Source organism: Lutjanus erythropterus, chromosome 7, assembly GCF_056507025.1.
Source record: "Lutjanus erythropterus isolate fLutEry1 chromosome 7, fLutEry1.hap2, whole genome shotgun sequence".
Taxonomy (NCBI): Eukaryota; Metazoa; Chordata; class Actinopteri; order Lutjaniformes; family Lutjanidae; genus Lutjanus; species Lutjanus erythropterus.
Window position 1 is genome coordinate 39,174,981 of NC_139323.1, and position 17,314 is coordinate 39,192,294.

At 41.4% G+C, this 17,314-nt stretch overlaps 1 protein-coding gene and 1 long non-coding RNA gene across 5 annotated transcripts in view; one reads left to right on the top strand and one right to left on the bottom strand.

The window, feature by feature from the left end:
* The window catches only part of LOC146324397 (uncharacterized), a 53,835-nt gene that overhangs the window by 23,414 nt on the left and 13,107 nt on the right, over nucleotides 1-17,314 (top strand). The window contains exons 4-5 of one of the 2 annotated variants that reach the window (XR_014771232.1): nucleotides 9,676-9,837; nucleotides 12,669-12,888. This is a non-coding gene — a long non-coding RNA (uncharacterized LOC146324397). Of the gene's footprint in view, nucleotides 1-9,675; nucleotides 9,838-12,668; nucleotides 12,889-17,314 lie in introns of those variants that run through there. The other variant, XR_014771231.1, reaches the window with a different exon arrangement.
* The window catches only part of pde4ba (phosphodiesterase 4B, cAMP-specific a), a 221,552-nt gene that overhangs the window by 9,341 nt on the left and 194,897 nt on the right, over nucleotides 1-17,314 (bottom strand). For all 3 annotated transcript variants that reach the window (XM_084723727.1, XM_084723728.1, XM_084723729.1), the window contains 2 exons: nucleotides 15,157-15,269; nucleotides 1,498-1,591 (listed from right to left, as the gene is read on the bottom strand). In XM_084723727.1, coding sequence (XP_084579853.1) covers nucleotides 1,498-1,591; nucleotides 15,157-15,269 — 207 coding nt within the window. The remainder of the gene's footprint in view (nucleotides 1-1,497; nucleotides 1,592-15,156; nucleotides 15,270-17,314) is intronic.

Below are 17,314 nucleotides of genomic sequence, written 5' to 3' on the forward strand. Positions count from 1 at the left end.
GGCAACAATCCTTAATGGAAAGTCGGAAAACCTGGTTTGAAATCGGCCTTGATGAGAAGCTCTGGGATATTTATTCAACTAGGGAATTATCCAGACAACATTAGCAGTGTTTAACCAGCTAACAGTCTGCCTCACCATCAGCTGAAAACAGATATTTGAATTTGGATCTAAGAATGACATCTGCAGAACCAGGCATATGGCAGGAAAATGTCATTTCTCTGACCCTGAATGGATGATTTTCTAAAAAAGTAATATAAAGTGGAAATAACTATATTACTGATGTGATACTAATCTTAATGGATGAAAGGATTAAACAGACCTACTGGTCAGCCGAGGCCAAACCGGGCCAGCTGTGCTGCTTCAGCCATTTTTTGCCTCCACTCTTGGTTCATGTTTTTTTCTTTCTACAGCCAGCGGGGTAATCCTGATTTCTTTATCGTAAGTGATAGTCATCTCTGTCTGGCTTCTCAGGGCAACGACAAGGGGGAGGGAGAGGTGGAGGGACAACAAGGTGTCCCTGCTGACAAAGATGCATTAAGACGGTGATGAGTCACCCGATCTGCCGAGCTCATCTCACTGCCAGCAAAGGGGGTTCCTCTGTACCTCTACTTTCTCTTTCACTGCAGTCAGCTCCCTCACCCATTTGCTTCTTCTCTGTCTCTCCTCACCCCTCCTCTTGCTCTCTACAATCCGGCGGTGAGGGATCGCCAACAACACTACACCGGATCAGGATGCCAATCGATCGGCAGCACAGTGGCTATAAATAATCTTAACTACCTCTGCATGCATTCTGTCTTCTTCTTTTTTCTTCGTCAAACTATATTATCTGTTAACTCATTTACTCATGTATTCCTGAGCTTTGGGTATCTGTTCTCTAGATATCGTCCTGCTACTTCATATTTGCAAAAAGCCAACTTTTAATCAATTTGGAAAAATCTGTTGATCTGTACATTTGAGTGGCAAAAAAGCAGAAGCAATGGTTCCAAAGACAAAATAAATCACCATTCGTTCTCAAATTTCAAACCCACGCTGACAGCATCCAGTTCCAATCCACTTCCTCTGATCCTGGCTAACAAGCTCCCTTGTCAGTCAAATGGCACTTTTTACACTTGCTAGCCATCTTGAATATCCTCATTTCCCTCAATACTTTGCAAAATACACATTTTTTACTTAAACTGTAATGGCCATTCTGCGCCCGCTGCCATAAACATCTTGACGAAGCTTAATGGCGCAGTGTTTTATGGTACGCCCCCACAGAAAATCCTGCCAGAGCAACTTGCATGGCTCAACATCATGTAAGAGACCAAACCTCCAGAAGAACATTGCAGCAAAACAGAGAAGTAGGACTTTGTGTGAGCCTCTAAATATGTGTGGATATTTGCATGTATTTTTGGTGAACTTACAGGTTTATTTATGTGTATGTGGTGGATTATAAAGAGCAAATAGGTGAATTTGTTATTGTGATTTTGAGTGCATGTACACAAGACTTTCATTTACCTAGGAAGGTGTTGGAGATGAATTCGGAAACCTGATTCCCAGACCGACTCATCTCAGATAGGTGCGTCAACTCCCGATTCAACATTCTCTTGAACTGCGAGAGAGAAAGAGGAAGAGATGGTGGAGGGGGGGAGAGAAAAAATGTCGTCAGTTTCCACTGAGGGGAAAACCTGGGAGAAATTATGGTATAAGATTCCATGGAAAATATAGCAGTGTCCAGTTTTATTTCACCAGCTTAAGAATATTATTTAATTACAGTGTAAAATCAGTGGGGGGAGTCGAGGACACATCTTATTTTCCCCTCCATTTTCCCTGCAATTAATTAGGGTGCGGATCATTATTTGTGTTACCAGTGGGGAGGCCATCACCTTTTAATGCCCCTCAATTCACCCCCTGCAACCAATTTACACTTTTATTACACTAAATCACATTTTTGGGGCCTATTTAGCTGTTTTACTTGCGTCAGTGTGCAAGAATCTTAATGATGTCAAGAGGAAAATCTGCACACTGCTCCCTGCATTCATCTCCGTTCCAACATTTTGGTGATTTCATGTACTTTCTATATGATCAACAGTTTAAAACAGATGAAAGAGTTAAGTGAAACAGATGCATTTGATAGTACATGGAGACCCAGGCACTGCAGTAGCAGCTGTTTATGACAGTCTGATGCATGCGCGTGCACACACATACACACTAACACACATACAAACAGACACACAGCTCTGCAGAGGGCTCAAGATGGAGCCTGAGCCACAAAACACCATTCTGTCAGACCCCCTTCACCATGATAGAAATATATTTTGGTGCAATTAGGCTAGCACAGTATCCTCAAGAGCTCCACAAAGACAACAGATGTTCTCAAAATGCTTAATTTCTTTAGAATTGGCCCAGCAACACAGCACAGAGAGGTAAAATGAAATGAGAGCGTTATCCCGACAAGCTACGTAGATAAGTGCCACACACCTTAATGTAGCCCCAAGACACCGACAGCAGGTAATTGGCTTCAGGCATTTTGGACCCCGTTTTCTCGTTCCTACACAAAGCCAGAACTGTAATCCAACAGAAAAAAATAGAGGCAGACGAACAGGATTCTTTCAGCGCCAAAAAGGACAAAAAATCCTCTCTTCTCTCCTCCAGTGTTTCTCTTCTCAGCAGCTAAGAGAGCAGCTTGATGACGGCTCACTCTCCCTCTCAGCAGCAGAAAAGGGCCAGCTCTGAGTCTCCATGCTCTCGGACGGACGGATGGACGGAGGATAAAGTAGGCGCCGTAGCCAGGCTACGTGAGGAGGAGATCCAGCAGGCTCGGTGGATCGGCTGGAGCGGCAGCAGCTGGAGCCGTGTGCTGGGGACTCTCAGCGCACTGATGAATAATGGAGAAGACGCGAGGAGGAGGAGGGGGTAAAAAAAAAACGACGATGGAGACAGGAGGAGGAGGAGAAGGAGGAGGAGGGAGTGAGGCAGCGATGTTCATCTGACTGGAGGGGGGGTTCCTCCACTGGATTTGTCTTGCTTCGCTGCTCTCACTGCTGTAGCGCTCACTCCCCCCCTCCTACCCTGATTCTTTCTCTCTTTTTCGCTCCCTCCCTCTTCTGTCTTTTTTCCCCCTGCTGTAGTCTGCCAGCCCCAGCAACACGCTCGATTCAGAACACATGATTTGACAGAAAGTGGGGAGAAAGGGGGAGCCCTAATTACAGCTTGGCATTGGTGGTATACATGAGGTTCAGAGGGGATGATTGACGTAAAATATCCAGACATGGATTCCACACTTTTCCTCTCTTCTCTCCTCTTTTTTCCAGCTATGATAAATCCCATCCTCTTAATTTCCCAGCCCCTGTAATTCCCTCTAAAAGCCATTGTGAAGGAAGGAATGTTATTGAGCTGTACAGCTATGCCTCCCCTCTACAGTAAAACAATGAGGCTTGAGAAATGGGATGTGGCACGTTTTGAGAAATGTGAATGCACAGCGACCGTATTTTTATCGCCATTATCTCTATTATCATCCTCTCTTCTCCCTCTCCCTCTTTTGAGTCTTCTGTTGTCTCCTGACATCCCCGAGCACAGTGGCCATTGTGGAGAAGTCATAAGCCTGTTCATTATCCGCATCCCAATTCCAATATTAGATGCTGTCAGGGTGTCTGTGGAAGGCTATTTTTAACCACTGAGAGACAACAAGAGAGTGGGAAAGACGGTCAGAGAGGAGAGATGGGAGATAATTGCATCCTTCCCCAATTTAGGTGACAACAGCCAACAGTTTTCTCGCTCTGCCTGTGAGCAAGTGTGTGCGTGTGTGCACCAATTACCAGAACACCCCAACGCCATGGCAACAGCATCAGGCGGCCAGTGTGAGGCTGTTTTGAAAGGAGGAGAAAGGAGGAGAGAAGAGGAGAGGCTTCCCCCTTTTTCTTCCCAGGCAGACATGTGGTGTAGCTGCTGAGCTGTCACGAGGACACGCCACACACATCGCCTCTGCTCGCATCCACCGATGCACACACTGAAAATCGCCCTCCTCCCCTCCCCCTCCGTCTCTCCCTCACTCTCCACCACTTACATGTCAATTTCTCTCCCGGCTGCCACTTGCCAACACAGTCATCAATCTCTCTGTCTGTCTGCCTCGCTGGCACAATCAATGGGCTGTCCTTGGAGCAGGTGTTGATACCGCTGCAGTGTACAAGGCTGGGGCCACCTGACTGGAATACACTGTTACATCAGTACCACTGGCCAATTTTTTCGAGGCGCGTTTGTGCTTTTGTCAATTTAGTCACGACTGTTGTTTGTGAAACCCTCAAGGATGGCTGCAGCGCCTCCGCTAATGAGAAAATATCCATAGTTCTTGTCACTTCAGAGCCAATCCATGGGAAACTGTAAACAGAAGTTCCCAGAGAACCTCTCAGTCCAATGTGTGTGTGCGTGTTTGTGTGTGAGTTTGGAAAGATGAGGGGGAGATCAAAGCTTCCCCGAGAGGATTCCGGATTATCCTCCTACTGAGGGAAAGAACCAGAAGCAGGGAGGTAGGACGCAAGAAAAGAGCGAAAAAATAAATAAATAAGAAAGAGAGGAGGCAGCTCTTCTTTATATAATAGCTCACTGCATAATATATAAAGAAACCAGAAATAACAGCGGGGGATGTCTCTCTGCAATGTGTTGAGGAGCTCTGCTTCCCCAGAGGCTGAAAGAAATGCCTCAGTGCACACGCACACACACACACACAGAAGCCTACAAATATTATCTACAGTTAAGCACAGTCGATGCTGACATATCACATGTGTGTTCTACACACACATGCCCATGTGTTTCTGTGCGAGTGTATTATTGTGAGTGTGATATTATTGTTCATTCAGGGGCAGAAGGGAAGCCTCTTTACCTCCTACTGACACCATGACGCGTCTTAGAGCTCTGTGGGTATCTTTCTCACATACCCACATACTGTACTGCATATCCCCATCCTATTCTTTTTCCTATTCACCTCTTCCCATCCTCAACAGCCTTTCCTTTTCTCTTTGTGTCCAAAAATGACTCATTTTTAACCTCCTGTGGTAGATTATTCAGAATCAGTCCAGCTTCTTTCCTGTCTAAATTCATTGCATCAAATCATCAGCTGTTTTCATCTGAGGTGGTTCAGATTGAAGTTGTGCCTTTGGGCCACTAGTGGGTGCACTATGCTCAGTTTGCTGTACAGCACCCTGCTCAGCGTTTAGAGAGCACTGACCCCTTAACCTGCAGTGACAGAAGCTCGACTCACTGTATGGATAAACCTGTTTAAACTCTCTTTTTCTATTAAATAAAAAAAAATCATGCAAACAAGTGAGCAAGTTAACAAGTCTTTTAGAGCTTTTACATCAATTACTGGTCAACTGTTAAATTAATCACCAGCTATTTTGATAATGAACTTATTGTTTTTTTAGGGAAGGCAAGGCAATTTTATTTATATAGCACCATTCATACACAAGGCAATTCAAGGTGCTTTACAGAGAACAAAAGAACAAGATGTCCAAATTCTTCTCAGTGACTCACTTTGGGCTGCGAGATGTCCAAACTCTCTGATTTCAGCATCTCAAATGTAATTTTTTTCTTGTCTATGATGGTAAACTTAATATCTTAGGGTTGTGAACAAGACAAAACATTTGAGGACGTTGTTATTTTTTTTTAATGGAACTTCCAGAAAAAGTTTTCCACATGATTGTACTTATATAACCAGTGTGAAAAATATTAAACATCTTGAATCTTGGGCTTCGGGAAATGCTGATCCACATTTTTCACAGTTTTCTTACACGTTAGGGACCAAAGAAGTAATTGATTAATTAAGAAGTTGAGGGTGTAAAACTTTTAAAGAGTAAAGTAATTACACTATGAGGTTACACTTTTTGATTTGAGCACTACTTTTTCCATTTAGCAACTCTTAAAATATAGAACGACATTTACCATCTCAGTTTACATATTTTTTATCACTTTACAATACAATCTCATATTTACAGTACACGGCGCTGATTGTGACGTAAGCAAACTTTTTTTTTCCTCAATAACAAGCCTACAGTGTTTGCGGTTTATCTCTCCTTCACTTTAGCAAAAATGTGACGCAGGTAGTAACATTGGCATTTCGGCGAAGACTCGAAATGACATAACTCTGAAGATCAGGTAACCTCAGCCTACCTACGTATGAACCATGTGTATGTTGGGAGAAGCTGCAGAGAACTGAACTGAGTCGGCCTGACAACCTCTCACTTCCTCTGACTCACTCACTCATGCTCTGCTGTGTCTGTCTGAGAGTGTATTCATGTGCATCTAAACCTACAGTGAGCTGTAAGATGTACTGAAAAATAACATCAGCTTCAGGAACAGGACATAAAAACGCAGTTAGAGATAAAAGTAAGCGAGCAGTTTCTCAGCTGACTGATTCACTCCCATCACTCCAGGCTATTCAAGGCCTCACTAGACTTAGATGTGGTGTGCAACACCATTTTTGGCTGGAGGAAACCCATTAACAGGCTGCACAACTGTGCCCGCGTGAGCTCTGGTTGCTTCGAAAGCAGAAAGCAACCCCATGTAAAATACCACAGAGGCAGTGTTACACCAAGACATGATGTCGAAAGCCATAGAAACAAGAAACGCTTCAAACACCAAGACCTCCCCTACGAATTTCGACACTCAAATGGACGCCAAATCATATAGAAAGCAAGATGTATCCCACTAACTGTTGGGTGAAAAAATCCCACAAAGATTTATTTCACTCTCTGTATACCCTGTTTGGACAAACCAAGCACTGAGGAGCATCTAACCACACTGCCACTACTGCTCCCGTTCTCCTAGGATGACCCGAGTGTTCAGAAAAAAAAAGAAAAAAAAGGCTCCAGGCTTTGGTATAGTGCTTAAAAATACCTTTTATCACCTGTCTGAGCCTCATTTTACTAAATAACTTAACCCCTTCCTCTGTTTAGACCACATTAGACTGTTCTAGAGACGAGAAAACACACAGGCTCATGTTGGTGCATTTCGCTCTACTCCCCTGTTTTTGCGCAGTAACAGTTCAGTCAAGTACAACTGCCTATAGTTCAATTAAAAACTTGAGAGTTTAACAGTGTCTACGGGGAACCAAACATCAGTTAACAGTTCACAGAAATCCCATGTCTTCCTTGACAAAAAAGTGTAAGTATTCCCACAAACTAAAGTTGCAACTAGATAAAAAATCCAGAGAGACAGACATGCCATCTATGACCAGCTATATTTAACTTGAATGTTTAGGTCAAAGGGAGAAGAGAGGTCTCTCAGTGTTACAATACAGCCGCAAAATTGTTAATTTCTATACATTTTAATTCAGTGTTACATAAAAGGATGCCCAAGACTTCTCTAAAGCAGAATGCATGCACCACTGCCTCCTGCATGAACCTCCAAGAACATGTATAAATGTAGAAGTAAATACAAAATACAAATACAAAAGCAGAAATGTACAGCTACAGCAACTAAACACCACAGGCTTTCAAAAGGAAGAAAACCCCTAAAGCGCACGCTGGGCATCCAAGCACTGAATTATGTTCACAACACTGTGATGATGACCACGTTAAACAAAAACGAAGGACAAAAAGGACTGACTGCACGTTTAAAGAAACCACAGCATGCAGAATTCACACCATGTCAAAAAAAGCCACTCAAGTTTAGCGCTCAAAGTCGACAAAAGAGAGAATCTTACAGTCCATGAAAAGCCAAACTGATTATAAAAATCCAAGAAAACTCACCTTTCTCCAGCCATTAAGCTTCCCTAATTTCCGCTCTTTCTTGTCAAAGCAGCAGGCTCCCATGTTGCTGTGTGTGGAGTGTAGAGCAGAGTGGGGCTGCCGTTCGTCAAAGTGTCTGTCTCAGTCTGACTACAGTGTGAGTAAAGGGACCAAGCCTTGGCTCTCTGACGCTGGGAAACGCCACAGCTCCAGTGACTCACTTTGGGCTGCGAGGTCTGACTAGGCTTTACCTCACACCCTGTGCATGTGGAGCAATGACTTGAGTGTGTGTGAGTGCGAGAGAGAGAGACCTCTGCCTCATGCACACTCCCTCATGGGGGTAGTCCCGCCTCTAGTTTCTTTCTCTTCATGCTGTTCACTACTCCTGCAGCCGGCAGGTTTACAGTGTCAATATTGCGCTGATCACTCCGATGACTAAAACGCTTCCTGTTTTTATGAACACAGTGGATTTCCTTGAACTACAATTACGAAAGGTAGCCAGGCGTAGTTTTTTTTCCCCCTTGACAGCTAAAATTTCATTTGAAAGTTTAATGGTCAAAAGCAGAGGAGGAGAGGAATAACTTTCAAGAGTCCTTGAGTTTGCAAAAAAGGTTTTCTGTACACCTGAGTGCTGTGGCAAAAGAGTATTGTTAGAATATAAAGCTGCTTTTTTGTGAATGGATGTACACCGCACTCCAAATTGCAGTTGTTAATTTGACTTCCTCACAGCTACCTACTGCAGGGCGGCAAACTTTACGTTCCTCAAGGACTCTGAAGCCTGCAGAACTATTTTCTGCTCACTCACCACCTGTAGACTTGGGCAAAAGCCAACCGTGCTAAATCAACAGGTGTCAACAGCAACAAAAAATTATTTTCTTTATCGATTTAATCTTTAAACTTGATTGACTGATTAATATAACTATTATACAAACTATCATGGTTCTCAGAGCCCAAGGGAATGTCTTTAGAGCTGCACCAGTTAGTCAACTGAAATAAAATGACTCTGTAAGTACTAGAAATTATTTATTACAGTCAGTGTTCAAGACAAAATACCATAAATTTGGTGGTTATAGATTTTCAAATGTAAGGATTTGCTGGTTTTCTTTGACTTATGTTACAGTAAATTTAATATTTTGGGAGATTTGGACTACTAGTTGACAGAACAAGACATTTGATGCCTCAAGATATTGTGAAAGCAATTTTTCAGTTTTGGGATATTTTATGTATTGATGAATTGAGAAAATAATCTGCAGATTATTCAGTAATAGAAGATGGAACTGTTCCACTTATTGATTTTCTTTTTTTGGTTAATCAATGAATTGAGGTATCAGCCAGACAACCTAGTACCAGGTAGTATTGAGCCCCCTCCACTCAAATGATACCTGCATTTAATCCCTCGTGTACACAAAACTAGGGAGAAATTACTATCTGTATGGTTTGTTCGCAACTAATCACCACAAGTGTTCTTTGATGTAATGCTACGTGTGATTGGCCAACTACTGTGACAGCTACAACCCATACAGTCTGCGGTGGTGTGAAATTCAGCGCTGTGTATTTGATTGAGTTCACAGTTCAGTGTGTAGAGATGTCACCAAAACGTTCAAAAGTGTGTTTATGACACATCTGTGGCCTCTGATGTGAATAAATGCATAAACTAGAGAGGGATTGTTTCGCACAGTGGATATTAAATGAAGTAGAAAAAAGTTACAGAATTAAATAATCTATTCAGTGTCTGTGTCACTTTAAGTTGCTGGTATTTTACTCTTTTAAACCATACCATAACTCTTACTGGTGTATAAAATGAAAATGGTATTGTTCAGTCAAATATTTATTAAGCAACAAAATCAAATAAAAAGTGGAAGCAGTCTAGAGTTGTCATTTCTACTAAATAAATAGCTTAATTAATTAGGCTAATAGGTTGCAAAAATGCCTCTTTCAGTTAACTAATTGATTCTTCCAATTATCATTACAGGCCCAGTTTCAAATAACAGAGGGTCTACAGCCTTGACACAGAAGAATATTCCAACTCACAACAGGCCTTGACCCGTCTACGTCAGCAGTACATAACAGAGAGGACAGTCACGTACTGCGAGTCCTCAGCAGCAGCAGCAGCCCCCTGCACTTCACCTTGGAGGTACAACAGCAGCTTCTCACATTTCACCTCCCTCGTATTCAGGTTTCATACTTTGCCACAGATTGAATAACAGTTTTTCCATCCTAAATACAACAGACAGGGGTCACATTAGCTGATTGGCATATTCTTGTTAATAAAACCAGGTCGAGTGTAATGACCCACATGAAAAACGAGGCGGCAGTTGTGTAATGTTTTAGTTTACTGTTAAAACAAGGTTACATGTTGCACGGCCTAGACATCAGTGGGATTAACCTATTGTTAATATAGACACACAGCCACATAACAGACTCAAACAGCTACTGCATACAAGATCCACGTGTTTGATGGAGAATCCCTTATCAGTTTATTATCCACAGATGAGTGAACACGCCAGGACACCTTCACCCATCTGCCAAAGTCACTTCAATGAGAGAGGGTTACAGTACACAATAAGCACATTGTGCTTCAAGTCCAGTACTCTGAGTTTCTCTGCACGAAAATTCAAAGAACTTAAATTATGCTCAAAGGGATAGTTCTGATTATTTTAGCCACCTCAAAAAAATCAATATTAGTTGAAGTGTATGCAATATTTAGAATATTTTCACTGCTTTACTTTGCCTCCAGACAGCCTTTTCTGCCCTGAAATTGTTGTTGTATAAGACAGATATTGCTCTCTCGCCCTCAAAAACACTTAACTTCAGTTATGTGACTCCTGTGAATCTGAATCAACCTTTTAAAACACTGAAGTCACACAATAACACGAACTAACTAACCGATCAATCGATGCAGCCGTAGATCAGCATCTCCTCTGTTCTGCGAGGTAAAAATCACTGATGTTGCCAGTGAAGTTTGGTTGGGTTGAAAAGAGCATATATAATGTCAGCTTCCTGTTGGAAAATGTTGCTTGAGTGCAGAGTAAAGTGGTGAAAACGTTCTAAATATAGTGTACAGTTAAACTGATTTTTTAGTTGGCTGACCCTGTCCACACCAGTCCACTGCTCAGCTTCCTACACCGTGACTACTACTGTTTCCCCAAACTATACTGACTGTTTCAGTACATCATACAACCACACTTCAACCTGAACCATCCCTTTAACTTTCTGAGATGTTCTACCGTCTAAGAGAAACACATACAACCTCCTATAATAGCTGATCTCAGACAATTAAATATGACAATATGACATTAAAACACGCTGTATCTTCCCGTCTACATGAATCTGCTGAAGTCAAAGTACTGTCAGCGTCTGATGTTGTTGCATCGTGTTACAGTCCTGATTGTCTTGGCAGTTGAAGGGGTTAATGTAATACTGTTTTTTTCTGGAAAAAGCAAGATTCAGTTGTCCTTTCATTTTTCCATAGTTGGGATTTTTTGGAATTTCTCAAGTTGGGAAGGCTCCTGAAATCAATCATCACCGTCACATAACATTTGGCTCAATTTTTTGTGTGACTGCAAAAATGCTAAATTACAGTGCGTGAGATAAGACCATTGGAATTAGGGTTGATGTAAACCAGCAGCTTTACCACATTTATGAAGGCAGCACAGCGTTTTGAATCTTTCCTCTGTTAGGGGAAATCCTACTCTCATTCTCTCCTGTGTGATTCTGCCGTGCCGTATATCCATGTCTAAATGACTGCTTGTTTAAATGGTTAGAAATATTTACGCTATGATTCAGTCATTCTCATGTGTCTTGACTGAATCCGTGCCAGCTGACTGTCAGTGCTGGATGTGTGTCCAGATGACGACAGCAATGGGATAAATAAACATGACCATTAACCATCCAAACGGGCATGATGGGATGTCTATTGTCGTCTGGAGAGAGAGCGGGGGATCAGGAAGGAGACAGGAAGAGAGAGTCACTCTGCCCAGGGGTCTGCATGATCCTTCACATACACACACGCGCGCGCACACACACACACACACACACAAATGTTCTCTCTCTTCCTCTCTAGTTTATTGTGTTTGACCCACTGCGGGATCCCTCGCATCCTGTTGTCCAGTTTTATGAGAAATAACAAGCTTATCCTCTTGGCTCACTTGACAAACTGTTTTCAGGCTCTCTGACACACAGCTGCTACTCAGCCTATGCAACGGCGTTCTGGGATTTCACCGCCACAAACAAATCAAACAAATAAGTGTTTGGTGTCGAAAGTTTTGAGTCAACAAAACAGCTGAAATCTGTAACTTCCTAGAAGCTGTTACGCTCTACAGCTGCATTAGGGGTAATTTCAGTTCTGTTTCAGTTCTGTTAGGTCATCGTGTCTCAGAACCACAGAACTCATTGCTGTCGTAGGTCTAATGAAACTGTTATAGTGCGCCGACGTCACACGCCTTCCGGTGTGTCCCATGGGACCTAAATTTGGACAAAATACGAACAGTGTATTGCGAGAGACAAATTATTTCATTATTCTGTTTGAACTGTGCCAGAAATTACACATATACCAACACCGATCTCACTGCCCCTTTTAACGTTATCTTACCTGAGGGGTTTTATCAGCGGTGAAGAGAAAGAACGAGGAAGACCTGCTGCTGTGTGGCTACGTCCTAATACAAAAACACACAGGCACCGTAGCCTCAGCAGCTAACGTTAGCTTTTGGTAGGACAAAATCATGATGTCATGACTTCTGGGTGTGTTGTCTTTCTAATTATTATCTTCACACTTACACTTCAGTATTTTTTGGCGAACTGTCTTGAAGTGAAAATTTACCTTTTAAATTGACAAAAATCCTGTGTGTGATTTGTGGCATAATCCAAACATGATGAAAAAATAATTTCTCTCTCACCATTGACAGTTCAGATTTTTTCATTCACGTGAATGAAAATTGCTTGAATTAATTATTTCCTTGCTTTCAGGTTTGCTTCAGTGTCGGTCTCACCTTCACGTTCTCACTCAGGCCAGTGACTTCACATCATGACGCCATAGCACACTTTAAAATACGCTTTTCTATTCTCCACAGTTTACTAATCTGTTTCACAAATATAAAACCTTTATGGATTAAACATTCATAATACAAAGACTAATAATTGACCTTATTTGCAATCGGAGGTTTTTACAGTCATCTCTTTTATAAGAGGTGCTGGTCTGAGGGGTAAATTGCTCTTTGGGGAGGAGAAGCCACCGTGACAAATTGGCAGCAAAGCTGAGTGATGGCACCATATCCAGCTCTCTTAATACTATATATCCATGGTTATAGCTCTTGAATGCATGGGATGTCTGCAAACTGCTCACAAACAAAGGCTAAACTGCAAACAAGGTAAATGATTACCTTTTGTATTGTAATATTTTGAGTTTTTAATCCCATGAATATTTTATATATGCAAAACTTTCCCAGTGACAAGAAACACTATACTGATGCGCACAATGTCATGTCAATGTAAAGACTGTTGGCTAAGAGGAGCCAAGCAGTCAGGCAGTAGACCTTTGTCATGGCTGCCATGTTGATATGAAATAGTAGGGTAAATATTACCAATGATATTGAGGTACTATTCCATTTAGTGTGGTAATATTTCCTGTGAGCCAACATGCATAATAGCAGCACCCTAATATTTCTTAGCGATATGGCAGCTGTGAAAAAGGTCTATGCACATGATTAGTGGACCACAGAGCAGAAAGCAGAAAGAAGCAAACCACCAAGAAGAGACAGAATTGTTCATGTGCAGGATTAGCATAATCTATTATTCAGTTTTCCTACTTAATCCACAGTCTAGCACAGCTCAGAATAATTGATCCACCTATGAAGGACTGATACATATATCATGTTTTTTTGACATGGTCTGCTACTTACACTATAATCACCACTTTCTACAGGTAATAGTAACATAAGAGATAAAAGCTGTAGTTCTCCTTCTCAGGAAAGTTACTCAAGGTTAAATCTTGAGTGCAGCTCATTAATTCTTAGATATAAACTTAAGAAGTCAGTTTCAAGAGAGAGCTCAATAAATCAGGGGACCTACAAGATAAAGGCCAAATATTGCTTGGTACCATTATGTGTCACGCTCCGTCAAGTTCCTGGTTCTTATATAAAAGCAGGAACTAACTTTGATTCACATTACACACAGTCTGACACACACAGAAGAAACAGACTAACCGGTGGACAGTGAGGAGCTGTTGGACAAGGAAAAAAAAAGGAATGAGAGGAACCAAAGCCACGAAAGAACCAAACCGCTTCCTTCTGGCAGTTTCAAAACACGCAAAGCTGACAATTTCTGATAGTTTTTGAAAAATTCTGAGAATTCAGATAGCTGTTACACTGTTTTCAGAAATGAGAGGTCAAACTGACAACCCTACTGATGCTACCTCTAAAGGCAGTGATAATCATGACTATAATAAAATAAATCATTTAAACACGGCTGACTTAGTATCTACCATGAAACACAACTCCAGCACAGTAATTCTTAGGAACCAGTACAGAGAAGGAGTTACAGTAAAGACAGCAGAATCAATCAAGCAATAATCGTAGGGAAATAATAATACCAAAAACTCAAGGTACGATGAGAAGTCTATGATACAATATTCATTACGATGTTAAATGAAGAAAAATGACTACATGGCAAAATGTGTTTATTAAGAATAAATAAAAATATAAAACTACCTCGCTATAGGGTTAAAAAAAAGTCATCAAAAAACTGCAGCTTCTGTGATTTGGATATTGCTTTCAATTTCAATGATATTTTGATTCATTGTGTTAATATATTGTTACATCCATAATTGGTAGTAGAGCTTAAGGACGCAGCCAAAAATTGCTGCATGTCACACTTTGTCAGTGAATAATATGGTTTTTGGTTTACCTAAATAAAGAACGAGGAACTGAAGCTTGGTTCACATCACACACAATCGATGACGCAGAAGAAACAGAATAAGCAGTGGACAGCGAAAAGTTGTTTGATGGGAAAGATGGAAGGAGACACAGAAAAACAACAACAACGCTTCGCCAAGTCAGCTGATGAGTAACATCCATTCATAATATTCACATAAGTGTGCAGGCGCCCAGCAGCTTACATGTCACACTGCCTACTGCTGCAGCCCCCTCCACCAAACCAACCTCCACCTACTTACTGCACATGTTCACACTTTTAATACGTTGACGTTGCTAAGGTCATGCCAAGTTCATGTGCGTTAACAGCCACCTACAGCATGTCTGGGGTCTGTGTATTGTCATCCATGCGTCTGCTCTTCAGCTCAGTTTTGAGAGTGTAACCTTTTCTGTTCAAACATTTGCAAGAAATGGAGCATTGTTCCATTGTAATTTCTGTGATTGAAATAAAATAATGGTAACGTTGAAGACTTTCTCCACTAATGATGGAACATAATGAAAAGATAAAACTATGCAGCCTCTCCTACCTTGTTGGAGGCCATGTCGCTGACAGAGCGGTAGGTCTGGATGGTCTCCAGCTGGTCCAAACACCAGTCCAACTCCTCCATCGTCTCCATGGCCAGCTTCTGGTACGCCTCATCTGTCAACAAGCAGCCGGCACACAGAGACACACAGTCAGAACAGACGGTGCACATGGAGGCTGAGGGCTGCCCAGCCACTCCCAGGCAACATCCACCCACGGGTCCCGCTCGGAGTGCCTGCTGCTGCTGCTGCTGCTGCTGCTGCTGCTGCTGCTGCTGAGGAGGGGGAACGCGACTGCAGCGCTCCTTCATCATGAGGAGGCCAAGCTGGTGGGACTCGCAGCTGTCAGTAGAGCGGATCAAAAGCTACTGTAGGGCCTGAACTCGCTCTGTTACACACTCAACTTTACTCTCTGTGCGTGTGTGTGTGAGAAGCCCCCCCCCCCACAAATCTGAGGCCCTTGCTGCATTTACATAAAGTCAGACCCCTAAAGCAGGAAACCAGATATACCCACCCACCCCCTCTCCATCACCACACACACACTTTACACCACTTTACAGGAAGCAAACGCACACCATTAAATCTGCACATAAACACACGCAAGCTTTCGTCATGCCAAACCAAACTTTTATATTAAGTATAAATTAATTCTCTGCTTGCTCTGACACACACACACACAAATACACAAATACACAAACAATCAGTGCAAACACAACTGAATACTGACTGTGGACAGATAACGGCACTCAGCAGTGATGCTGTTCGTTAGAGTTGAGACACAGACTGTTTCTGTCTGTCTCTGTCTGCAAGACCCCACATGAAGATCCAGGATGTTTCAGTCCACAAAAACTCTGAACATTTGTCATTTTGGTCTGCTGCAAAAATGATAACAGCTGCTGTAAGTGTGAAGTGTGTGGTTATTGTTGTGCAGTGTGTACGTAGCATACAACCACAGTACAGCCAAATGTAGCACAGAGACAGAATTACAGGAACTGACTTGAGTATTAATTTTACCAGAACTGAATATTTCCGTAATATTAAGCAACAGCCAGCATGTATAGTGCTGCATGCTTTTGTCTGATTGTGCCTTGTCCTGTTGTACTAGCTTTTTTTTTCTTTATAGAACATTTGGTAACTGTGTTTTTAAGTCATTACTGCATACTACTACTACATACAAAATTATCATACACTTAATATAATGGTTACAGTTACTGAATTAAGGCTGCAACTACTGATTATTTAACTTTCCAATTATTTTCTCAATTGTTTAGTTAATAAAATGTCAGACGATAGTGAAAAACAATGTTGTCTTCAAGCTCATATTTAGAGCATTTAATATAAATTCAAAGCTATTACAAGGAGTTTTTTATGAACCAGTCTTAGTTTAATAATGATGCCTCTGTATGAGCTACATAAGCAAATGAGACCATCCGCGACAAGATTGACTATTTCTGTATTGTTATTTTTAACACTGGCCCCCGGGTCGGAGTCACCTTGAAATCAGATGGAACAAGCGTGTGTTTACGTTTCCCCAGGCAAAGTTAAAGTCAGCAGTACATCAGACAGTTAAAAAGAAGCAGGAGGAGATTTTTATTAAGATAATTTTATTTTTTTTCATAGATTTTGTGATTACGGGAGAGAAAACACTACCGCTCGTCTGCAGGGACCTTCAGAATCATTAAAATATGAAAATTCCCTGTAGTAGCTTTAAGTCAGGTATACTAAAGTGTGTATCATTATACACTTATAAGTATTCCAGTTATTGAATTAAGGCTGCAACCATGGATTATTTTCATCATCGATTAACCTGCCAAAGACCAACCAGCAGTGCAAACCCCCCAAAAATATCCAGCTTACTATCACATAAGACAAAGAAAAGCAGCAAATCTTCACAGTTTGGCATTATTGCTAAAACAATTAAACAAACAAATAAATTAATTAAATTTATTATTAAAATAGTTATGGATTACTTTTTAGTCACTCAACTAATGGATTAATTAGATACAAATTTCTACTATATATTAAATATTAATTTAAATCATTTATAACTAACTGTTGCTCCTTTTTTTTTTTTGCAAAAATGCAGCATAAAGTGATTCTAATGAAACAATGGAAAAATATAAGAATAAAATTGTGACAAAATATTTAGGGTGTTTGGTGCAA